We start from the raw sequence: 25,764 nt of genomic DNA, 5'->3' as shown, positions 1-25,764 counted from the left end.
GTCAATTTAACTTCAGGGATATCAATCTGTCCAGTTAGGAAGTATAAGCGATTATGAATGAATGTCGGCTGTTTTGGTGCAAATTAAAGTGACAACAGGTGCACTGGAGAGGCAACAGCAAGACAACCGCCAAAAAGGGAATGTACCTGGGTGGCGGATTCTGCTTCCTGATTATTCATACAACTTTGCAGTCTGGGATATCCAACTCTGAAATTATTTTATAACCTTTTCCAAGTCCATGCATTTCATTGTATGTGTTTCATCTGGGTAAACTGGGAGCTTCCACAGCACAGGGGTTGGACAATCATGCAAGGCATGTTTATATTTTTCAAACAAACATTTCCCCACGTAAAACCACTGTTCCTTTACAATAATTGATTTGGAACTAAGTCAGTGTACCGTTTGAAATTCAGTCATTTGAGGGATTTGGTCTGGGGTCTGAAGGCTCTTGCAAGGCACTGTCTTTCTTTACATGGATGCTGAAATTCATTTCTCTCCAAACTTTCCCTCCCCCCATCCCTCTCCCCCACTTATGTCTCCCCCCTTTCCACTTCAAGCCTTCCTTCATCCCAGCTCTACGCTCTAATACATCTTTGAATCCTGCAGAGGGCCTAGCCTGAATCATTGGTTATTCCTGGCTAGGCTGGCTTGATGGGTGTATATGTGTGTGCGTGCGTGTGTGCGTGCGTGCGTACGTGGAGCCAGGGCTTATTTTGGACCAGGGCTTCCTTCCGGGAACACAGCAGTGTGAGCTCAGTGTCCAGCTGCTGTGATACCCAGTGGCAGTGTCCCATGGGGATAGATGGCTATTTTAATGCCTGGAGACAGTGGTGGCAGTACTGAGCAGCTACCAGTCAAAGCAACAAGTACACACTAAAGAGGACCACTCCATTCACATAGTAGATATATCTATAAAACACACACCAGGTATACAATACACACGCACACACAGCCTTCCACAGACTGAGTTGTGAGTCCACATGAACACCACTCCTCTGTGTCCAGTGCAGTTAAGTGTTACTAATGAGCGCTGGTTTACCCCCTAATACCGAAACGTGCACAGACACACACATACACACTCCACACCCCTGTGGCTCGTTAAGGGTGGAGAGCAGCCAAACGAGCTCCTTACCACTTTACATAAATTGGCCGAGACGCTATGCGTCACTGCCAGTGCGTGCGCACACATGCGCATGCACACGCATCCCCGTTTTCCCATTCACTCAATTCCCAGTATGCTCATCAGCAGAGATGCCATCACTCAGGTTTTCAGTAGGACAGAGAGCCCTGTGTTTTTCACCCAATCACATCCTCAGGCAGACCGTCAGTCTCACACACACAGCCAGTCATTTCTTTCACCACGCTAGTTGTAGAGCTACCTGTATCTCTCTGCCATCTAACATGTTCCTTTCTTTGGTAGCCATATTTCATCTCAATCTTTTTCTGTCTCCTCTCTGTTTGTCTGACTTTCTTGTTTGTCTGTCTGTCTGCCTGTCTCTATGTCCTCCACAGAGAGAATATTACAGATCAAACCTCGACTGTAGATCACCATCAACTGAGTGGAGTCTGCCTGAACACAACATGATCTTTGAAGATGCTACAGAGAGGTACATGTTGAATGCTTATGGATGCTCTGAGTATTCTGAGACCCATATCTAGATCTGCTGTATGGCATTCTTATGGTCTAGAACAGGGGTGGTCAAATGAACCTTGAGCCAATGTATTCTTGAACAAAAATACTAATATACACTTAAACATCTGAAATGAGATTGAAGATATGTTGGAATTATATATTTTTTTATGTATGCAATTATCTGGCCTGGAAATTGATTTTGACAAGCAGGACACAGTGGCTGTTGATCCGAAAGTTTTCCCACCCCTGGACTAGAATGTAGCTCTCTTCCTAGTTGGTTTTATGAACTCATACATTTTAATACTGACATGAAGTTTGTCATACAGATTGTGTTGATATATGAACATGTAAAAAAAAAAAAAAAATGTAAATTGAAGAGTAAAGAATTTTGAATAAAATGAAAATGTACATGCCTTTATTGGACTTTGTCATGCTCTTGGTTCAGGATAGGGTGTGTGCATGTGTGCGTGCTGACAGACAGTGCCCTGAAAACAAAGGAAGAAGAGAGACATGCGCGTAGTGACATCACTGTGTGTGATCTGCTTTAAGGCCCAGGTCTTCGGAGAAAAGGCCAGCCGGCTCATATCCACAAACCCTGTGCCTTGTATCTTCTCCCAGAATCCTGCTCTGCTTCCCTCTCACCCTCTCTCCCACACTCTATGTAATATAATGAGTGTAGAGGGAGATGGAGAGTGGCATAGAAAGGATGTTGAGATGTGTAATCCATCCATTACCTGCCGAGCCCAGAGCAGACCCTGATAATAAAACTATTAATACGCTCTGTGTGTGTGTTGGTGTGAACAGCTCCTGATATTTAGACCATTAATACGTTATTTAGCTGAGGCGTCGTCACAGTGACAAATGACCACCGTGTCGCCCTAGGGAGCATGTTCACGCCACGGATCTCCCCACAGCAGCTATTAATACACGCTAAGAAGCTCACACACACACACAATGTGGACCCACATACACACTTCTTTGTCTGCTCTGTCTGTCAGAATGTTGGGGGTTCTTATCACTGTAACGTGTGTGTGTGTGTGTGTGTGTGTGTGTGTGTGTGTGTGTGTGTGTGTGTGTGTGTGTGTGTGTGCGCGTGCGCGTGCGCGTGCGCATGCGCATGCATGCGTGTCACTAATTCTCTTCATTCTCTAGTGCGTGTTTGTGTTTGTACTAGATATCTTACAGGATGAATGAGGACATGGCTGGATGATTAGGAAACAGAAACTACTATTACGTTTACCGTTCATTTTCTTGTCGATATGTCAACTTGCAGAAAGTGAACACTAGTCCTATCCACTGTAGCTGTGGGGGATCTGCTTTAAATACATATAATAAACTTTGGATAAATCAGAAAAAGCTTACTGATGGGACATTTTCTTCTCTCATTGTGAAAAATTAAATGTCTTAAGTGTTTAGGTCAAACCAGTTATGTGTTAGGGCTAAGTTAAGTTTAGACATAGGTTAGGGTTAATGTAAAGGTTTTTTAATGGTAATCTGCTTTGGTGTCCCCATTTTAGTTGGTTAATTAAATGTGTGTGCTATCCACATCTGTGTAGATGTGGGTACCTGAAGACCCAACAAAGATGACAACCTGAGGTACCCCCAAGGTTTGTTTGTAGTTCCCCAGTAGGTAAAATGCAATTTGTGGTTTAGTTTTAGGGAATGATTTGAGGTTACGGTATGGTTAGGGATAAGTTTAGGGTTCAGTTTACACATACAAGTTAGGTTATTGGGGGTTATTTTAGGGCTAGGTTAGGATAGGTAATATGCGTGTGCATGCATGTCCAAAAACGTGTACGCATGCACACTTCACATATCCACCTGACTGAGAGATTGACAGTTGGACATGAACCTCAAAGAAGGATGGGGAGCTATCATTCTTTTATCCTCCCTTATTTTCCCTCATCCTACCACACTCCCTCTGTCCTTCTCACTGAAGATGTAAGTGTCTTAGACAGATGTCTGCTGTTGCTTGTCTGAAAACCTCAGCGCAGGCTGCTGAGCTCGGCAAAGCCTAATTAAGATCAATATTTCCATTTTTAGTAAAAGTGCAAAAGAAAAGAGAGCAAGCAGGAGGTTGAGAGAGAAGGAGAGGAGAGCAGGATCAATGGAGAGAGAGACGGGGAAGAGAAGGCAGTAGAGTGAAGAAAGAGGAGGGAGAAGTGGAGGAGGTGGAGTGGAGGGCCGTAAAGCCGGAAGCGCGGGAGCTAGAGAAGGAAACAGATGGGTTGTTTTTTCATTGTAATCTGTTGTTGGGCCTAACAAGTGTTAGCAACGTCTGTGTGTTACTATAGACCGAGTGGCTATTCCATCAGAAAACATCAGTTTCTTTTTTGTTGGACATAAGTCATTCGTTCCCTGTCATCAAAATGCTTCCATCTTCTCCATCTGCATTCCATCATGTCTCATAGGTTCAGGGTGTATTGGATAAAATAGCTTACAGGCTTACCAATTTTCATCTGAGTCAACTGTTTAAAACTTTAGCAAACACCTGTAGTCAAGTAGGCCTTTATGTAGTGTTTTCTGCCAAATCTCTAACGCCATGCCCACTTTTTGTTAACTTTCTCTTGGATTTGTCACATGTGGGCTTTGTGTGTGCGTATGCATGCATGTCTGTTGACAACTGAAGCTGATGTCTTAAAACTAGACTTTAAGAAGCCACCAAAACCGTCTATCCCTGATAACCATAAAGCCCCCCCCCCCATAGACCAGGAGAAGACACTGGATAGAACATGGTGAACTTCGGTCAAAGCTTGCCCGTGTGCCCAACGGCTCAAATACAGAATCTCCCGCTAGCTCTGGATCTCTTGCGTGCTGATGTCCGTTTTGCTTAAATCAGTAAGAACTGCAACAGCAGCGAACTCCCAATATGCAAAGGCACAATGAAAACCCTGACTTATTCCAAATTTATGTCTCAAGCCCTCGGCCACACACACTACCCTCTCACAATGAATGGACCTCATGGCAGATCTTCTTAAATGTGGCATTTCAATGTGGACTGCTTAGCTTGGCGTTTGGGGTCCGGCGCCTACTTATTTGATAAAACCCCAACCCCCCTTATAATGACTTAGCGCACCTTAAACTTCAAATACGTTGATATGATTTTCGTCCCTCTTCATCTTACACTACTTTTCTATTCATCCTAGCCAGCAAATTTGAGACGGGGAATAGAGGACTAGTCCCAACTTGTGGCCTTTTCAATCCATAGTGTACTACAAAGTAGTCTGCTACATCGGAAATAAGGGTACCATTGAGGATTCATGGCAAAGTGTATTTTACAGTTGTCGTTTTGGACAGGAAGTTGAGCTCAGCGCAGTGTCAGGATCAGGGGCAGGTTGCATGGTGGCTATATTCATCTGATATTATAACTTGCTGCGCGCCCACATCCTGTCTGGAATAGTTTAGTTTGACAGTGCACAACCAATGCCCCGTACCCATTTGCTGTTTCCATCTGAATATTACTAGAACACACACTGTGCGCTTAGATGTCTTAAATGGTGAAAAATATATTCCTGTAATTTAATTGCACGATTAACTATTCTGTCATTACGCATTCATTGTCCCTCGCCTTACCCAATCTGCAGAGAAAAGACACAAGTGAGCAGAATCTCCGTATTCATGCGGTATAAAGTCCTGCCCTCCCTCAAGACACTTATCACCGGTATCGACGTTCTGCTCAACCTTCCGCTTTGATTTTCTTTAACCCGCGTGCCTCTCCAGATGAAGACGTATGTCTCCACGTTGCGCGCAAGGCTTAATTATTTGTCGATCCACGGAGATGGGTCGGGATGCAATTTGTGGTTAATTGCGAATCAAAACCCAGCGCTAGGGCCATCGCGTAGAATAGCCTAATCATAATTAACCCCCTCGCATGGTTGCACCGATCGCACCAACCCCACTTCTCGGCGGAAATATGGATTTTTTTATGGCTTGGTGCACGTGGCACTTAATTCATCACCTATCAGTAGTGAGATGGTGATTTGGGAGGCTCGGCCCAGGGATGTCAGGGACTTCCTTGCGCTTTAGACCCCAGTTTCGTTGTAGCGTGCCGCTTGTCTTACGTTTTAACCTACTAACGATTCACATCATGTATATATTAAGTAATTTTCCCCTTATGTTTTATTTCTATACGTTTCTAATTTGGTGTTTCATTGGGTTTGACAGTCAAACCTAAGAGGACCATTTGTTTTTTTTATCATGTTTGATAAACGGGATATCCCTATCCTAGAGCGCTTGTACAGTAAGCAGCAGATAGGTCACGGTATAGCAACGCACACTTTTGGCTTAGCAATGCAGCCTATTATTATTTTTTGGGCTTTGAAAGTTAACATTGAGTAGCTAAATTATAAAAGTATTATGTGCATATATATATATATATATATATATATATATATATATATATATATATATATATATATATTAGTACAGTATACTGTACGTAGACTGTAATAGCCTATTTGTTATCCCCCAATTAATGTATTTGAATTGTTTTTGTTGTTTGCAATCCATCATGTGCAAGTAGACTACTTGGCTGGGTTGGTATGTCAACTATGTTTAGCAAAACTCACTATATTTCAATATTCTGAGGGATTTATCAATACATTATTTACTGAGTATTACATGCACTAAATCTATGTATTTTGACCGCATGGTAAACAAGATCAATGTCAAAACTGTCAAAGCCAACGAAGTGTACATATTAGTCTACTAAGTGACAGTCCAAACTAAACACTCCATTGAGATTTTTCGTCTGAAACAAATGTGCAAAAACACATGCATTACACAATAATGTATAGTTTTCGTCTAGTGTATAAAAGGTATATTTTCTTCCCAGTAAACCTTTTATTTCTGTGTGAAATCTGCACCTCTATCGCTGTCCACTTAAGTCTTAATGAAAGTTAGGCCTCACGCGACTCCATGCAGTAGCACGAGCTCGGTCACTAGAGGGGGGAGATGCACCTGCTCCACAAGCCAGCGCTCTGCGTTCCGACAGCTGCCGGCTGGTCCCAACTCGAGGTTGCTATAGAAAAATGCAAATATGCCGCTGCCATCTTCTCCTATTGGTCAATCACACTTCGAGGTGGGAGGGTCGATGCGTGATGTCTTTAAAAGTGCACATTGCCTTTCCCAGCGTCTCAGTGACACTGCGTGGTTGCGCTGCTCTGCAGGACGTTAAATAGCCAGCTATCTGCTCAGGCTATCTGCCCGATAGAGAGAACAAATTGTGACAGGAATTTATCGCCACACGCGCGCACACATACACACTCACACACGTGTGTGTGTATATAAATATATACACACACACACACCAGAAACGCATAACGCTTCCAGAATGATTTGAAGGATCGTGGGGACCGGCGCATTCGTAAGTAGCCTATACCGCAATCTGATAAATCTGGACTGACTACTCAAACAGCGCTACTCTCCAGTGCCCTACCACCGCTTAAGGAAATATCTATTTTTAAAATCGTACCTATTTTTTGCTTGTAAGAAATCTGATAACTTTTTTTTCTCCGAACCATTCCATTGTGACGCATATTTTACGCTCACGTCTATTGCATGTCGTTCTGTGGTGGACTCCTGAGGTGTTAAAAACTTTTTTATTCTGGTCATGTACAACACTCGCTGCATGCTGCAGTAACTTCAGCCCTGAACACTGCACTCCTGCAGAGAGCCTGGACTTTAAACACTATCCTCGCGTCAGTGGTGAAAAAGGATACAGGAACGTATTGTTTTTAAAACGGCAAAAACGCAAGAAAAGGAACAACCAGAACGGGAGAGAAGATAATCTACTGATTTTCAAACTACTCACTCAAGGACTGTAAATCAAAGTCGGTCCAGAGGTGGAGCGAGGACAAGACAGGTTGGTGTCTCAAAATTTCACCCCGGGGTTCGAGTTTCAGCCGGTCCTGGCCCGTGGTATTAAGGCGTGCATTTGACCTGGGATAAGTTGTCAACAAGAGAAGCGGCGGAGGCGAACTGGCAGGTGTACAAGTTAATTTACATGCATACATATATTCACGCCGCTATAAATAGTAGTTGGTTTGAGGACTAGAAGCTTTATACGACGCCAACCCCCTCCTCTACATCTTCTATCTAAACTCACAACCCAACCGGAACGGGCGTGTGCGCGTGCCTATATAAAAATATACACACGCCACCGCAACTACCTTTTCGATTTGAAGAAGCAATCTGCCTCCGCAAGGGCTGCCCAGTCTCGGTTTGGCTGTGAGGGCGGGAGTCGTCGCATGGACTGACATGGCCACCGACCTCGCCATGAGCACAGAGCTACCCAATAGCCCCCTGGCCATCGAGTATGTTAACGATTTCGACCTTATGAAGTTCGAAGTAAAGAAGGAGCCTCCAGAAGCAGACCGTTACTGTCATCGCCTCCCGCCAGGATCCCTCTCCTCCACCCCGATCAGCACACCCTGCTCCTCCGTGCCTTCCTCGCCCAGCTTCTGCGCCCCCAGCCCCGGTGGCCAGTCGAGCCAGAACTTGGCCAACGGGGTCAACAGCAACAACAGCGGCAGCAGCAACCCACAGAGTGCAGGCGGTAAGCCGCAACTGGAGGACCTGTACTGGATCCCCAGCTACCAGCACCACATTAATCCTGAGGCGCTCAACCTGACACCGGAGGATGCAGTGGAGGCCCTGATCGGCAACGCCCATCACCATCATCACCACCACCAGGGCTACGAGGGCTTCCGCGGCCAGCAGTATGTAGGGGAGGATCTGTCCGCGGCGTCAGTTGGTCACCACCACCAGGCCCATCATCACCACCACCACCACGGACACCGCCTCGAGGACCGCTTCTCGGACGAGCAGCTGGTCAGCATGACAGTGCGCGAGCTCAACCGGCAACTGAGGGGGTTCAGCAAAGAGGAAGTTATCCGCCTGAAGCAGAAGAGACGTACGCTGAAGAATCGGGGCTACGCGCAGTCCTGCCGTTACAAGCGCGTGCAACAGAGGCACATGCTGGAGAGCGAGAAGTGTACGCTGCTGAGCCAGGTGGAACAGCTAAAGCAGGACGTCGCACGCCTGGCCAAAGAGCGGGACCTCTACAAGGAGAAGTACGAGAAGTTGGCGAGCCGAAGCTATAACGGTGGCGGACAGGGTAACAACAACAGAGACCCCTCCAACGGAAACCACGGGAAACCGGCCTCCACGGAATTCTTCATGTAAGAGACTGATTCGTGACATAAGACTTTTGTCCCCTTCTTAAATATTTTTTATAACTTATTTATTTCTCTCAGTTTGCGTTTTTGTTTACAGTTAGGCTATGCCTTTAGGGAAAAAGACTCCGTGTACATTTTTAAGTACATTAACAAATGCTTAATATTTAAAGAAACAAGCAAGGTAGATGCGCACATAAGTGGCCTAATCTATGTGCGCAGATATAATTGTAGTCTTAAAGATGCCGTTTGTTTGAATGAACTCCAATACACCAAGACCTCTTGATCTAGACATGGGATCACAAACTTTCTGTCACAACAATTAACAGATTATTATTTTATGATGCAATAGATCTCAGAGAAACTCTGATTTAACATTTAAGTCTTACTGGAAAAAGTGAATCACACTTGGCAACGTACGCACACAGGACAGAAAAACAAAACCGAAAACCCCCATGTTTTTCATAGACATTAAATCCGTCCTGGTTTGTTTTGAATCCTTGTTATTAAAGAAAGTCTATAACGTCTTAAAGCTCGGGGGTGAAAATCCGGTATTTATTTTATCATTGGGACTGAAATGAAAGCAAAGAGAGCAAACCACGGAAAAAGCAATACACTTCGTCGCTCTTGCAGGCCGCGTCGACGGACCAGACTGTGATGATGGAGGGACACCCTCATATAGCCTTCCTTCCCTGTTAACGGAAAGGAAACATTTGAATATTGCAAGTCTAGTTTCCATCCCTTTTAGTAACCCTGCATGCAGGACATGTATGGTACCACAAACCTCCAGTCATCTAACCCATATAGGCCTACACATGTTATGGAAAGCATGGCCCATGGTTCTTTCCTCTCCTTTCTCGCTACTCCAATCCCTCTCTTCCTAGAGTAAGGCCAAGGTATGCAAAACACAACTTTATCCCTATAGCCTACCCCTAAAAGTGCAACTATGGACTTATTGCAGAAAATGCGCGAAATGAACAAGTAATCTGCTATTACAAAATGGATGCGTCTTAACCGCTATTTTCAATCGAATTTTCTATTGTTTTAAAAGAAAAGAAAAATGAAACAAAAATAAATCAACTGAGCCAGATTTTAGACTTTATTTATTCCCACGTGTACATATGTGTAGAGAACAGTTAATGTGTTATTTACATACCTTACTTTTTAAAGCTTTTCTTGCTTGTTGATGATTCAGAACGTCTTAATACAATGTTTGTATGTTACAGCATGCAAATAGTCTACGATATCCTCCTACTTTATGGGACAGATATGATGTAAACGAGAAGCCTAACTGCACTAGTATGAAAAAATTGGGGAAACACTTTGTTTTATATTAATAGGATATTTGTTCCATATTAGGCTACTGTTATGATAATAAGGCGGATAAACAAATTCGATTTAAGGTGATTTACTTAATGTAGCTACAAAAGACTGCATTCGCTGCTAAAACTCTATGCACCAACTTAACTAAACTCTTAATTAATTGATTTTTTAAGTGCAGGCCTATGATTTGAGGTATAATAATAAGAATAATAACAGAGGTTATCTGATGGCTTGTGAATAATAATTCCGCAGCCCGGTGTCTTACAGCTCAATTATATGTTCTGTCTGATTTGTAGAGAGATGACTGAGATGATGCTTGATTGTTAGCCTACAAATGATAATTTCTTTATCTGAAGGTATGATGCCATCTTGGATTAACAAAAAATAATATTCTGTCAACAAAAATCCCTGGTTCGTGTGTTACCTGCAGCTAGATATATGATGTGCAATATTGTGCAGAAGTACTGAACCACCTTCAACGCTTGTTAGTGCAAAGCTGATAGCGCCATGCAGTTAGGTAGACAAGACAAGGATAATCAGGAGGTGTTTGCCTTTCCGATCCAATTGGAGGGAAAAACATTGTTTTTTACTTAAAGATACTGTACAGAAGAGAATGTATTTTCTTGTAGACATTTGTTTTGGATTTCCGTTAACTTCATTGAGCAAAAACAACATTCAACGAAATTACTTAATTTCGGTTTTCTCTGAACTTTACAAAAATATGCTACGTCTTATTCAATCAAGATGGAGGAAATAGCGCCTGTGGCGTGGCAACTGATATATAACCTTTTTTGGGTCCTAGAGTTAGAATTCCAATGTGACGTAAACACTCGCATTCAGGCAAGATGGTGAAGTATCTTCTGCACAGTGCTGTCGATGTATATCCGTATATATGATTTATATATATTTATTCGAGAAACATTTAAATGTCCAAACGTGTTAATAAGTCAAAACAAAAAAAAAATGTTTCAAGATGGAATGTTGTTGAGAATCTTGTTTTCATAATGTTTAATAAAAAGTTCTGTCCAACATCTGTTCATTATCGGTCTTTCGTAACGCCGAAAATATGTTGTGTTCAGCAGACTACACACACAAGGATTTTAATATCTATACTCGCATTCAATTAAAATAAATATCTTAAATAGGTTTTTTTCTTATATGGTATTTATGTTATATTTAGCACGAAGTTCTTGGCAGTTCGCAAGAGTAATGAATCCTGAATTACCTGGAGAACGAATAATTAATGTTAAATTATATTAGCCTATCGGTTGTGTAATTTGAAATGCATATTATCCATAAAATCGCAGTCTAATAACCAAATATTCAAAAAGCATATTTTTAGCGTAATATTTCATAAAATGTATATATTAAAGAGTATAACGTATACTACAGATTTTGTAGGTAGTTTTATATACATAGGCTTTAGACTTTACAACGATTGTACCTGTAGGCTAAATATAACTACTGAGCTCTAACGAAAAGTTAATTAATATGTTGTAAAAGACTACAATACAGAAATTGTTGGATTGATCATAGGTCTTTTATAATTATTACTTGGCCTATTATTATCATCATCATCAGTAGGTTACTACTACTCATTCATCGACAATGTCGTTATTATTGTACTGTGTAACACATTTAAAACGAAAGTCTACACTTGAGCAACTTACTCATTCCAAGTCGACCGATACAGTAGGGCATATCACACACAAACCGCGATTACTTCAATATGATGGGGGTTTTCCAATAATAAAAAAAAACAGTGAGAACTTTCTGTTGTGATTAATCTCAGGCGATAACAGAGGGAGGGATGTTTGTTTAGATTCGTAATGATGCACATTAGTCTCATTTAGCCGCGGTTCGACAGACCTATTGCAAGAGGAGCGGTCCCTGTTCCTCTGCTCACTATCCGGGAACACCACTGGGCCAATTTACCCTTTCACGCAGTGTCCTGGGCCTAATGTCCGCTACCAGCTTGTGTTGTACGGAGACCGCCCTCCACTCAACCAGCCTCCCTACCTCAGCGCGTCTACGTCATCGTGTGATGGATTGGTGGCAAGTTAAGGGACTTGGCGCGCTTTTATTGCTCCTGAGTCGGCAAAGCTCGCGCAGCAGCGGAACAAGTTGCTGGTATGAAAGGTAGGAGAGCAGACCCCTCTATCTAACCGCAGTTTAGTGATGTCTGCATGGTGTTTGTAATATGGAGTATCTCAACAGTGCTTTTAGAGCTAGGCCTATTAAGGGGGGGGGGGGGGGGGGGGGCGTGTTGTGTGTGCGTGCGCGCGCACACAAATGCTTGACTGCTGCGTTCGTGCATAAGTATGTTCATGTGTGCTAGTTTTTTCTGCCAGGGAGCGGTGAGAGATCAGTGATGCAGATGTGTAAGATCTAGTGGTTGGTCACTGACATGATCGCTGAAGGAGGAGCACATAACACAGTATCATGCATGTCACAGGCAGTCAGCGTTTCAAACATGCAAGAAACACACACGCTACCGTGTTCTTGTAATTGACTTTTATTTTTCCATGCGCAAAATATATATAATTTCTTTAAAATTCTCAAAATGCTTATGAAAGCAAGAAGAGTGTGTCAGACCAAAATACAGTTGTGTACCATAATGCTGGCCTGCCTGTGTAGGCTACATATCTATGTGTTGGCTTGGGTTATGTGAGGTGTATTCAAGAAATAAGGCCAGAAGGAGTGTGGTAAATTGGCCATTTTACACTCAGTGGCCAGTTTATTAGGTACATTACCCTAGTCAAGATAATGAGTTGCTCCTACAGAAAGCCAGTTACAGGGCTGGCTATTTAAAGCATCTAGACATTCAGTTACTGTTCAGTCGAACATCAGAATTAGCAACAGAAGTGACCTACACTACTTTGAGCGTCTTATGACCGACAGTATCTACGGTTTACAGAGAACAGAGGGACAAGCAACTCTGCGAGTGAATACAGTTCACTGTTGAGACATAGAAGGAGAATAGCATGAACTGTGAAAGCTAACAGGTGGACCACAAACAGGGGAATAACAGCACAGTGCAACAATTGGGTGACTTAATGGTAACTTAGGACACAACTTGTCAAAAATTACAAGAGGACCACAGCAGGTTCCACCTCCTAGTAGAACAACAAGTGGCTCCATTTGACAAATGATCACCAACATTAGACAATTGAGGAGTTGGAAAACATTGCCTGCTCTGATAAATCCTGCCCCAGTTTACCCTGCGGAGTCCACATACTTCAACCTAAAAGAGCATCTTTGGAATGAGATAACAGGCTGTTTGGATAGCGGTATAAATTCACACTGCAATCTGCAGCAACTGCCTAATACCATTATGTCAGCATCAACTAACACCCCTGTGGACGTTTTCTTATGACATGTTGTTGAACAAATGCCATGATGAATTTCGGCCTGTTCTGAAACAAGGGGTCCGACTTAAAACTAAAAGAGTTACCTAACAAACTGTACACTGATTGTTTACTATGTGGTTTGAACCCTGAATACTGTTTAGCTGAAAATTGTGGTATATGAGACCATATACAAGGAAAGAAAAAAAAATACTTTCTACTGTTCTCATTGCGTGGTGTACCAGTTTATACAATTAGTAAGGAAGCCAAGGGGTTTGTGTTTTATGGTAAAAATGCCACAGCTAAGGGATGCTTGTCGGCACTATGGAGTGTTGTACATACAAACACCTCTTAGCTATGATATATTGACCACAAAGCACACGTTCTCTGGCTTTATTGCTTAAACATATCCGCTACAGGCAAGGCTGAAGTGGTGTGAAAGGCTGGGATTGTGTAATCCATGATTCTTTGTTTGGTCAAAGCTATGTAGGGTACATTCAGGTGTGTGCGTGTGCGTGTGCTTGTGTGTGTGTGTGTGTGTGTGTGTGTTTATGTTTGGTTACATGTTCTTCTACACTAATTACTGCTGAGAATTCTAGGATTAGTTTTTCGGTTTATTTGTGTTTGTAATTCCATTAACTGTTTATGATCTCAACAGTCTCTACATTTAAATTAAATGGGATTTTGTTTACTCATTATTTATACATTTTACACTAGCTTTTCCATATTCATATAGTGAAAATAAATAACTTTTTATTATTAAGGGTTTGCTTTGATTATGGACACTGATTTCATTTGTCAATTCACTTGTTTTTCCCCTCTGTCTATTCCTCCTCTGTCTATTCCTCCTCTGTCTATTCCTCCTCTGTCTCTCCTCACACTGCTTCCTCTCAAGCCTCTCCTCTCTTCCCTCTTTGTATCCTCCCCCTTTTCCTGTGGTTTTTGCTGACTCAGAGGATTTGCTGGGCGGTCTGACAGCCATCACTTCACCCTGCTACTGTGCCTAAACTGACCACACACACTCACTCCAGTCTCTAACATACCTTAATGATGTGTAGGCTTGTAATAGAAACACGCATGCACACCTTTTTAAGATCCACCCACAGATTTTTGTGTGGCATTGTCTGTGATCATTATGGGTGTGTGTATTGTATAGCCTACACTTCCCCGTGTAAGGTTACATCAGGCCCAAGGTGCACTTGAAATAGACAGCGGGAGAAATAGACTGGGATAGAAAGAGGTAATGAAAACAAAGGTGAGAGGGAGAGAATGGGGAGCGAGTGAGGCAGAGTGGGGGAGAGAGAGGCAGAGGTGCTGTGTGTCTCTGGCGTCTGAGCTGCTACTGAGATTCCCCACAGTCAGCGTCTCTTAGGCTCAGCTTACCCACCCACCAGAGAGTACAATACACACACACACACACACACACACACACTGATGTACACTGACACAAGCACATACACACACAATAAACACACACACGCATGTCGAAATAGCTAGTTGGCTGCCAAATTCCAAAGCTAAAGTTGGCATAGAAAAAAGATGTCTGTATGTGTGGTATCTAAATTGAGGTGATATTTAAGTATTTTAAAGCCTGCACTGGTGTGTTATGATTTCTGCATTAGAGTGTTCGGTAAGTCTATTTGTTACTTCTTATGAAAGTCATACAGTCTGAAAGAAATGAATCCACAGGGGTGCTTCGGTGGTGTCTATAGGAGAACCCATTGTTCCTTGTTCCAGGTATAGAAATCAGGACAACCTGGGACACAAATGGGTTCATCCCTGACCCAAAAGGCTCTCCCAGTAAACAAAAAGGGCTATTTTACCCTAATGGCCAAAGAACCCCTTATCACAGGTGGTCAACTTTCCTATATAAATTTGACTTCAGATGGATGCCCAGTTAAAGTGTTAAATTCCCAGTAGATTGAAGGTTCTGTTAAATCTCAGTATCAATACATTTTACAGTAACAATTAAGTAGCTTACTGTGATTTATTTGCAAAACATTCTTTGATAAACTTTTTAGCAGACAGCACTATCACTGGCAATAATTTAACTAAGACTGTCTGAAAGTGGTCTAAATGGGTAGGGATAATTAAAAAATAGGGGCCAGTTTAGCAGACATGGATGAAGCATAGTCTAGGACTTAAAAAAAGTTGATTAGAAAACTCCATTGAGCTTGTTTTTTTAGTCCAAGACTATGCTTAATCTGTCTCTGCAAACCGGCCCCTATGTGTTATTAGCAGAACGGTTTGGAACTCGTTCTCTTATTGGTCTATAATGTGCAGCCTGAATTACATTAGGCAGGTGGATACAACGCAATCCCATCAAAACAGGCTGAAATACAGCGCGAACTCAAACACAATTTTCACTGTATTTTTACAACTTCGTGGTGTGGAAAAATAAAATACAGGAAAATCACGTTTTTGACTGCATTGGGCTTAAAGTAGGGCCTACGCATTCTATTCCCAGAAGTGGCTGTTTTTAGTTTTCAACAGTGCAAGTCGTTACCCCGCGCAAATAAATCGACAGTTTGATAAATCGCCCACGAAGTGCTATTAACGCTCACAGGGTGTTAATAATTATTATGGTTGATCTTGTGATTGAGTCAATGACCCGGGGCGTGCACTGTGCACGATCCCCAAACGTGGCGAAGTCATTACAGTGGAACAGTTTCTCGCTAGTCGGGGCCTTGCGCCTCCCCGCAGTCCCACCCGACCTCCCGCAGAGAGAGAGAAAAAAACTAATTTACCGTCGGAGCACAAGCGTGCGCCGGAGCCGACCCCTGCCGCGCATACACCGGCTTCGCACTGTCACACACACGCTCTGACACAGCCTGCTGAGTAGACAAACCCAAACATGCTATCACAAGGGGAAAATATGCCTAAACAGCGGTTTTGTCCGTTTGCCGTGCTTGGAAAATAAATAAACAAATAAACAAACGAACAAACACAGAAGGCATAATGGAGTGAAGTAATGATTAAGTAGAGAAGTGAGTGATGCTTTGGGATAAGGGTAGGCCTAGTTTAGTGTTTGGGGAAAAATAGAATTATATACCGAACCAATTAGACTGCAAGTCACTTTGCATCATTCTCTTCATCTACAAAGTGTACAAAGTGTATGTATAACTAAAACAGTTAAATAATTCTAGTTAATTTACAATTTAACTATGTATGATATGAATATTTTTTCATACTTTTTCAAGTTTCTGAAAAATGTTGTGTCATGAATCAGGACGAGTAAAACAAACTCTCGCACGCCCGCACACACCAGGAGGAAAAGGAACAAGTAGTTTGAGGGTCAGCGGTGCGGTTAAACTGTTCTCTTCCTCTCACTCAGGGAGTAGTCATTTGACAAGAAGAGGAACAAGAACCAGTATTGCGCTTTGACTTTAAAATTTGCTGTCTAATGCTTAGGCCTATTATGAATGTATCTTATGTAGTTCTTCATGTTATCATATTCAGTAAATCCACAATAACGCTTGAGCACGGCTACAGTTCCCCACACCAGTATTGGCACCCTTGGTAAATATGAGAAAGACGAGGTGTGAAAAACATATTTTCATTAAAAATATTATCAAAAATCGAATCTTTAATTAATTTAATTCTTAAAAAGAACCCTGAAATAAATGTGTTAATCATTTTTTTCCAAAACGTGCACCACAATTATTGGCAACCCTAGACATTTTCATGAGTAAATTCTAACTTAAATATATACCCATTCATATTTCACCTGTGTGAGTAGGAACAAGTGGTAAATCATGAATACTGTTTCACTGGGGTACAAATATGAGGTGACATGCAGGTCAAATCCATAAGGTCCTCCATAACCACGGAAAAGACCAGAGAATACGGTAATGATGTGTGACAAAAGGTTGGTAAGGAGCAGAAATGTGTAAATGGCTGTAAGAAAACCGCTCAAAGGCTGAAAGTTACCATTTCCAATATCAGGGCAATAATTTAGAAGTCTAAACAACTGGAGATGTTACTCATCAGCCTGGAAGAGGACGTGTGTCTATATTGACTCCACGCACAGTGAGGAGGATGGTTTGAGTGGACAAAGGATCTCCAAGGATCACAGCTGGAGAATTTCAGATGTTAGTTGGATCTCTGGGTCAGAAAGTCTCCCAAACTCCATTCAGGCACCACCTACATAACCACAAGTTGTTTGGGAGGGTTGCCATAAAAAAAAGTATTTACTGTCATCAAACAACAAACTCAAGCACCTACAGTTTGCCAAACATTACTGGAACATTCAATGGCCTCGGGTTTTATGGTCAGATGAGACCCAAAAAGAGCGTTTTGGTCTCAGATCCCATGCCATGTGTTTTTGAAACCTCATTATGAATTATAGGACACAGAGCAGTTATCTTGGCAAAGGGAGGTTGGACATATGAGAAAAATATTTGTTTAATGATAATAAATGTTAGCTTTATTCTTTTTTAACTTTAATTAATGGTTACATTAATTAATTAAAAAAATTACCAGGGTGCCAATATTAGTGGAGTGCACTGTATTTTATAATGCAATACATCAAGTTATTGGGCCATTTGATGGATCTTTTTCCCCCATGCCGTTGTTTGTTTCAGAACTGTATGACTGATAGTGACCTTGTAGTGGAGGGTCAAGGTTTTGCTGACTCACCATCAGATAATGTCCTGCTCATTCCTACCCAGGTTTCACTTCTACCCTCAGGCTTGTGCATGCGTGCCTGTGTGCGTGCGTGTTAGAGAGAAAGATCCATGTTTGTTTATTCTTGTGGATATTATGAAACCTGAAAAATCTGTTCCCACAAGGTTTTCTTGTCCAATTTTTTGGCCCAGGGTTTAGGGAAAAACATATACAACTGGGCATAGTGCTAGAAATCTGGGTTAATTTTAGGAAGCACTTTGGAAAAGTTAACTTTAGGCCTAAATTAGACAAAGGGTTAGGTTTAGGGCTAGGGAATATGGAATGTACATTTCTTGATCTGGGTTAGGTTCCCACAACAATAGAAAGAAGAACTTGTATAAAATTCTCACAACTTAGGTTATTATTTAATGTAGGTCCAAGGGGAAATTATGTCCATAGGTGGAGTGAAACTCAGGGTTAGGTACTACAGTAATTTATTCATTCTGGATGGTTAAGATAACAATTAAAAGATAAAAAAAAAAGAAAAAAACATTTAATTGGCAGCACCTACTAACATTGGAACAGGTAAGTACATAATTTTCTCTCAGGATTCAAACCCAACCTTTTAAGGTACAGACCGAAAAGCTCTATCACCCATTCGCCATCCCTGTCCACAAGGCCCTGGCAAACAGCCAGTCTATTTAAAGAGCTTCTCCAGTCAAATCATCCACCTGAAATCTCCTTTTAGTTAGTAATCCCACCTTGCAAACATATCATTGGTTTAGAAGACAAAATGAGAGTGGCAGCTGATTCCATGCTGTTGAAACAGACAGGTCAGTATATGCCCAAACACCCGGCTGCACGCCACACTGTGAGTGGTGCTGGACTGTCTGAGACAGGGAAATATCTTTGTGAGAACTCTGTCGTTTCAGTGGGAATGATCACGTGACCGGAATATACCTTTAAATGTAATAGCCCTCTCATTTTTAAATCATACAGACATTTTCTCAACCTGGATATCTAATATAAATTTAGGTCTCGGGTGTGTTTGTGTGTCTTGGTGTGTGTGTGTTTAAAGGAAATCATGTTACTTAGTGTTCTTCCTCCTGACAAGAACCACGGTAAAATTACTGAGAACTTTAGTGTGCGTTGGATGGCGGTCCTTTAGTGTGCGTTGGATGGCGGTCCTTTAGTGGGCGGAGGATGGCGGTCCTTTAGTGGGCGGAGGATGGCTGTCCTTTAGTGTGCGTTGGATGGCGGTCCTTTAGTGTGCGTTGGATGGCGGTCCTTTAGTGTGCGTTGGATGGCGATCCTTTAGTGGGCGGAGGATGGCGGTCCTTTAGTGGGCGGAGGATGGCTGTCCTTTAGTGTGCGTTGGATGGCTGTCCTTTAGTGTGCGTTGGATGGCTGTCCTTTAGTGGGCGTTGGATGGCGGTCCTTTAGTGTGCGTTGGATGGCGGTCCTTTAGTGGGCGGAGGATGGCTGTCCTTTAGTGTGCGTTGGATGGCTGTCCTTTAGTGTGCGTTGGATGGCTGTCCTTTAGTGGGCGTTGGATGGCGGTCCTTTAGTGTGCGTTGGATGGCGGTCCTTTAGTGGGCGGAGGATGGCGGTCCTTTAGTGGGCGGAGGATGGCTGTCCTTTAGTGTGCGTTGGATGGCGGTCCTTTAGTGTGCGTTGGATGGCTGTCCTTTAGTGTGCGTTGGATGGCGGTCCTTTAGTGGGCGGAGGATGGCGGTCCTTTAGTGGGCGGAGGATGGCTGTCCTTTAGTGGGCAGAGGATGGCTGTCTTTTTGTGGGTGAAGGATGGCTGTCCTTTAGTGGGCGGAGGATGGCTGTCCTTTAGTGGGCGGAGGATGGCTGTCCTTTAGTGGGCGGAGGATGGCTGTCCTTTAGTGGGCGGAGGATGGCTGTCCTTTAGTGGGCGGAGAATGGCTGTCCTTTAGTGGGCGGAGGATGGCTGTCCTTTAGTGGGCGGAGGATGGCTGTCCTTTAGTGGGCGGAGGATGGCTGTCCTTTAGTGGGCGGAGGATGGCTGTCCTTTAGTGGGCGGAGGATGGCTGTCCTTTAGTGGGCGGAGGATGGCTGTCCTTTAGTGGGCGGAGGATGGCTGTCCTTTAGTGGGCGGAGAATGGCTGTCCTTTAGTGGGCGGAGGATGGCTGTCCTTTAGTGGGCGGAGGATGGCTGTCCTTTAGTGGGCGGAGGATGGCTGTCCTTTAGTGGGCGGAGGATGGCTGTCCTTTAGTGGGCGGAGGATGGCTGTCCTTTAGTTGGTGGAGGAGGGTAAATCCATAAATAATGATCCCACAAAGCCTGCCAAACGCCATACCACAGATGCTTTATACACCCTCTAACTCTCTCACATTTGAAGCCCTGCAAAAATTATGGCATTATGTATCTTGCTAAGCTGTCATTGCATAATACAATACTTTAAAATGACTCCATTGTTAACTTTCTCTACTTCTCAATTAGCTGCGTCATTGTTAGACCCGGGTTCTAATAGTTTGAGTCCTGCTTGTGAATTTGCACAAGGGTCTCAGAGAAATGCAATTGGCTTGCACCATCTGCGTTGAAGAGTTAGTAAATCGAATAGGGTTGCCTTGCCTCTTCATGCTCTAACAACTCCTTGTAACTCCCTGTAAGCTCAAACGAGGTAGAATGCTGGAGAATGAAATGTACAGACCACCTGGTTGAGCGAGCAGTGTGATATAAACCCGAACAGGATCTGATGTGCTTCCAGTGACATATCAAAATCAATCAATCAAAATTTATTTATAAAGCGCTTTTTACAACAGCAGTTGTCACAAAGTGCTTTACAGAGACACCCGGCCTTAAACCCCAAGGAGCAAACAACAGTAGTGTTGAATTTCAGTGGCTAGGAAAAACTCCCTAAGAAGGTCGAATTTTAGGAAGAAACCTAGAGAGGACCCAGGCTCAGAGGGGTGACCAGTCCTCTTCTGGCTGTGCCGGGTGAGATATTAAGAGTCGAATTGGAATAATAAATAAATTTCTCTTGGCTAAATCCAGAGTATATTTGATTTTAGACTAGGTCAGAAGTATGACCAGGTGGACAAGGACAGGAACAGCAACGGTCCCCCCAAACCAGGTAATCCGCAGGTGTGGACCAGGACCTCATCTCCTTCTAAAATTTAAAATTGGAGGAAACTGAGAAAAGTTAGTAGTACATCCCTCATGTCCCCCAGCACAATAATATAGCAGCGTAACACCTTGGAAACTGAGACATATCTTGACTTTGACTGAACTGAGTCAACCAATTGCACTCACCTGGTCAGTCAAGTAGACATGGTGTCCCAGGTCTAAATATGTCTCTGATTAGAGGGTTGTAATGAAAAACCGGAACTGCCTTTGAGGTCCATAGTTTTGAGTTTTGTTTCAACACATCATTGCGCAAATTACCTGCATGTGTAAAATTTTGGCATTGTTATTATGTTCAATATCAACATATCCCAGTGGAATAGTTTTTTTAGTGGCTCCCGATTAAGTTCAGTGACATAAGTGCTGTTTACGGTCAGAACCCAATAGTAGAACCTTTATGCCCCACCTCCCCCCCAAAAGAACGTCTGCGGATTGATTTTTCAGGATTTATAATTACAGTGGGGTCTTTGTGTCCCAACATTTACAGACAGACCTGGATAACTCACACATACATAAAAGCTGTCACAAACTCTCTCGCAACACACGCACCACTTTACACACACTGCTCCCAACTTTAAAAACATGAAAATATCTGACGGTCTCAGGGATGGTTAACTCTAGAGATCCCTTCAATCTCCACTGATTTAGGTAGATCAGATTTTAGTTTTTCTGCACCTCACATTTGGATTGGATGAGCACTGTAAGTGCGTGGCAGCTAGCATCAATCGCAGAATTGTCTCCTTACTAGTTATCATATGTTCACTTGTCGAAAGCCTTGCATTCCTACTGCCCAATCACGGTGGCAACACTGAGCCTGTTGCATATTGACAGTCATTCAAACAGCATTACCAGGGGTGAGCAGAACCCCTTACTGTTTCTCCAGCCTTAGTAAATCTTTGTTTTTATTGAACTTCTGTGTATTTGAGGCTATATTATCCATTTTCACAAATAATGTTGTATTACCAAATAGATTTCTTGGTATTTCATTTTAACGTTTTCAACTTAAAGGGGTAGTTCACCCAAAACCACATTTACATGATTAAAAACAGGTTCATAATATTGAAAACCTAATATGTGCTGTGACATTTTTGGGGAATTATGTCATTAGCAATGCCACAAGATATAATATAGTAAGCAGCGTAAAATGTTGAAGAAACCTGTTCACATCCATATAGACAACGATACAGATGGATACCATCTACTACATCTACTCTACGCATTTGTTAATATGGTGTGCAGGTCATTTTAAAAGTATTATACAAGTGTGTTATCTCCTGTACTAGAACTAGGTAATATTTGTAGCTATGAGTCTTTACTACACAATTTTACCTAAAACATTGTGACAAAAAAATTATTATTGTTCCCAGTAACAGAACACAGGCTCTCAACAAATCCATGTGTTTCACGATGTGTTTCTGGGAATAGATTTCCCCACTAATGTGTTACCACTGTTTTGTCTAATAACACAAACAAAAAGCCTCAGTGGCAGTTGAGATTACGTTGAACATCGCGCCACAATCAATGCAAACAGAGCTGATGGGGTGTAGAGAACGGCAGTACGTTCTCCTACACAGGTAGGCGGATGTCCCACGTTACATGAAAATGTACATGTAGCAGGTGATTGATCAATGCTGATTGAGACCGTTCAGATTATTATAGCAATTTTGAAGGTTGCAAGTCTCCACTGTCTTGCAACCTTGACATGCTATCTTAACATTCAGACTTATATAAGACATTTATAGTTCAGGAGACAACAGACCACTAAGATGTTCTGTGTTTATAACTGACCCCTCTGAAGATTGTCAACATCAATATTTTTGTTTCTTTCAACATATCACCTACTGTCAGTTTTGTTAAAATACTCCAAACCAGAAGGTGGCAGTACAGTACTAGAACGTCATTTTGCAAGTTTCCCTCTCTGTTTCTGGTAGAATAAAAGAAAATGGCAATGGAAAGCACAATGGGAAAATCTGTTTCCTGTAGTTAAAATAGCTTAACATATCTGAACAGCTCCTTTATGCATTGCAACTTACTTGGATGCTTTCCCTTATGGCTTAAGGCTCCATCATTCACACCAAACGAGGACTCTGCGTTACAAAATGATATTATTATTTAAAGACATTTATGTAGGCATTTTTATGCTTTATTTGATAGGAATGTATGGAAAGCAGTGGAGACATTTTGCTGTAAGGCAGTGGGTTGAATTTGAACCCACTCTGCTGTGCATGTGTGTCGGAGGAAGCAACTAAGACGGATGGACCAACGGAGGCCACTGTTTCACCAAAATGTCATGAATCAAAATGAACAACTGACCAAACTGACTAATGTGTTAGCAATACATTTTACACAGTCATATGAAAAGTAATTACACCTCCTGGAAAGTTGTCTTTCAACAACTTTCAACCAATACAACAGATCACACATAAAAAGATACGTTGAAACCATTTACGCAATTAGAATGAACAGAAATGTGAAAACTTAATCATCGTAGTATAACACCAAGTCAATTTAACTTCAGGGATATCAATCTGCATTAGCGATTGTGAATCAATGTCACCTGTATTGGTTCAAATGAAAGTGAACGCAGGTGCACTGGAGAGGGAATAACAAGACAACACCCAAAAAGGGAATGGTTTTTCAGGTGGTGGCCACAGACAATTCCTTCCTGACTGATTCTTCTCTAGTTTTGTGTTTTGCTAGTGTGCTTGTCACTACTGGCTGCATGAGGCGGTACCTGCAGATCATTCAAGTTGCACAGCTAGTCCAGCTCCTCCAGGATGGCACATCCATACATGCTGTCACAAGAAGGTTTGCTGTGTCTCCCAGAATAGTATCAAGAGCATTAAACAAGGAGAGATGGACAGGACAGGAAGGGCATCAACCCAGCAGCAGGACCGGTATCTGCTCCTTTGTGTGAGGAGGAACAGGAGGAGCACTACCAGAGTCCTACTAAATGACCTCCGGCGCCATGTTTCTGAACAAATTGTCAGTTGAGGGTGGCATGAGGGCCCAATGTCCTCTAGTGGGACCTGTGCTCCACAGCTCAGCTCTGTGCGACTCAATTGGCATTCACCAGAGAACACCAGAATTGGCATGTCCGCCATTGGCACCCCGTTCTCTTCACAGATGTGAGCAGGTTCACATTGAGCATATGACAGACATGAAAGATTCTGGGGACAACGTTATGCTGCCTGCAACATCATCCAGCATGACCGGTTTGGCAGTGGGACAGTGATGGTCTGGGGAGACATCCTTGGAGGGTCGCATAGACTTCCACGTGCTAGCCAAAGGTACCCTGACTGCTGTTAGGTACTGGGATGAAATCCACCGACACATTGTCTGACCTTACGCTGGTGCAGTGGGCCCTGCACATTATGAGTTGCCGTGATGAAATTTGCGCAAGTTGGAACAGCCTGTGATTTCAGTTGTTTACTTAGATTTTGAGTGAGTTTGAATCCAGCCCTCAATCTGTTGGTGATTTTAGTTTCCATTGGCCATTGTTACCTCATTTTGTTCTCAATGAATTACACAATGTACAGAAAATATCTTTAATGTACCAAGAGACTCTTATTAAGTCTTTTCATACTATATCAAAGACTTAATGAGAGTTAACGCCACCTGTTCTCTTCAGAACAGCTCCAATCCTACTTTTAATGCCTTCATTCAAGTCCTGAGGTGAGAGTAGTGGGAAATGTATTCGAGGAAAAGAGGTGGAAATCAACAATGATGTACAAATCTGATGACTGGGGAGGCTATGGAAGGCGTCTGATGTCATCCTGGTATTCATAAAACTACTCTTTGTTTAGCAGGATGTGTATGGAGGTATTTCCTGGAATACTGGAACATCATGAGGGAACAGTTTTTGAACCGTAGGTGCACCCGGTCCTGTAAAATGGTCTCATATTCCTTGACCGTTATAGAACCATGCAGGGCAGTCATCAGACCCAATGACCCCAACGAGATACCATTATGAATCTCTATTTTCCATTGCCAGGGGGTCCAGGATTTGTGATTCTTACACCAAGTTATGCATCTTCGTGTGTTGGCCTTGGATAAAAGAGGTTTCTGAATGGCAGCCCTGCCACAAATTCTCAAGATGTACCATTTTTGTTAAGACTGGGTTAAAGAGGTTTGACCATGTTCGGCATATGCTGTCATGGTTTTTTAGACTGTTCCCCTAATAATTTCCCCTTGAATAATTTAGCAGTTTATGAGACCAAAAAAACATGCAATCCAGGCACAGAGTGTTCGGCATCTTTGGAATTGTAACAGGTGCCTCATGTTGCTTTGAAAACTCATATCAACGTGGTTATTGTCAGACCTCCTTTATAGCTGGTAGAAATGTGACCTCTGCAGCTGAGTTTGTAATTGTGGTTTAGTTACTTCAAAGTAGCAGTCCTTTTCCATGTGATCTTTTCGTGGTTTGTTCCACACCCTGTACAGTACATCATTCCAGTGTCTGATGTACATGTGGAGAAAAGTCCAGACCACTGTTGTATGGAGTCAATAATCACACTGATGTCTCCG

General features: G+C 42.6%; 2 protein-coding genes across 2 annotated transcripts in view; both read left to right on the top strand.

The window, feature by feature from the left end:
• The window catches only part of zc3h3 (zinc finger CCCH-type containing 3), a 61,760-nt gene extending 59,457 nt beyond the window's left edge, over positions 1 to 2,303 (top strand). Inside the window, exon 12 of the mRNA XM_010872465.5 lies at positions 1,513 to 2,303. Within this exon, the coding sequence (XP_010870767.4) occupies positions 1,513 to 1,544 (32 nt within the window). The 3' untranslated portion in view covers positions 1,545 to 2,303. The remainder of the gene's footprint in view (positions 1 to 1,512) is intronic.
• Positions 2,304 to 6,767: 4,464 nt separating this feature from the next.
• On the top strand, positions 6,768 to 9,296 carry mafaa (v-maf avian musculoaponeurotic fibrosarcoma oncogene homolog Aa). The gene has a single exon (XM_010872464.3). The coding sequence runs from the start codon at positions 7,892 to 7,894 to the stop codon at positions 8,816 to 8,818; it is 927 nt and encodes a 308-aa protein (XP_010870766.1). The 5' UTR covers positions 6,768 to 7,891; the 3' UTR covers positions 8,819 to 9,296.
• The last annotated feature ends 16,468 nt before the right edge of the window (positions 9,297 to 25,764 follow it).

Source organism: Esox lucius, chromosome 8, assembly GCF_011004845.1.
Source record: "Esox lucius isolate fEsoLuc1 chromosome 8, fEsoLuc1.pri, whole genome shotgun sequence".
In the NCBI taxonomy this organism is placed as follows: domain Eukaryota; kingdom Metazoa; phylum Chordata; class Actinopteri; order Esociformes; family Esocidae; genus Esox; species Esox lucius.
This window is presented reverse-complemented; position numbering and strand designations above follow the sequence as displayed.

Excerpts from the sequence above, each read along its gene's own strand:
- mafaa (XM_010872464.3), top strand. The coding sequence starts at position 7,892 with ATGGCCACCGACCTCGCCATGAGCACAGAGCTACCCAATAGCCCCCTG.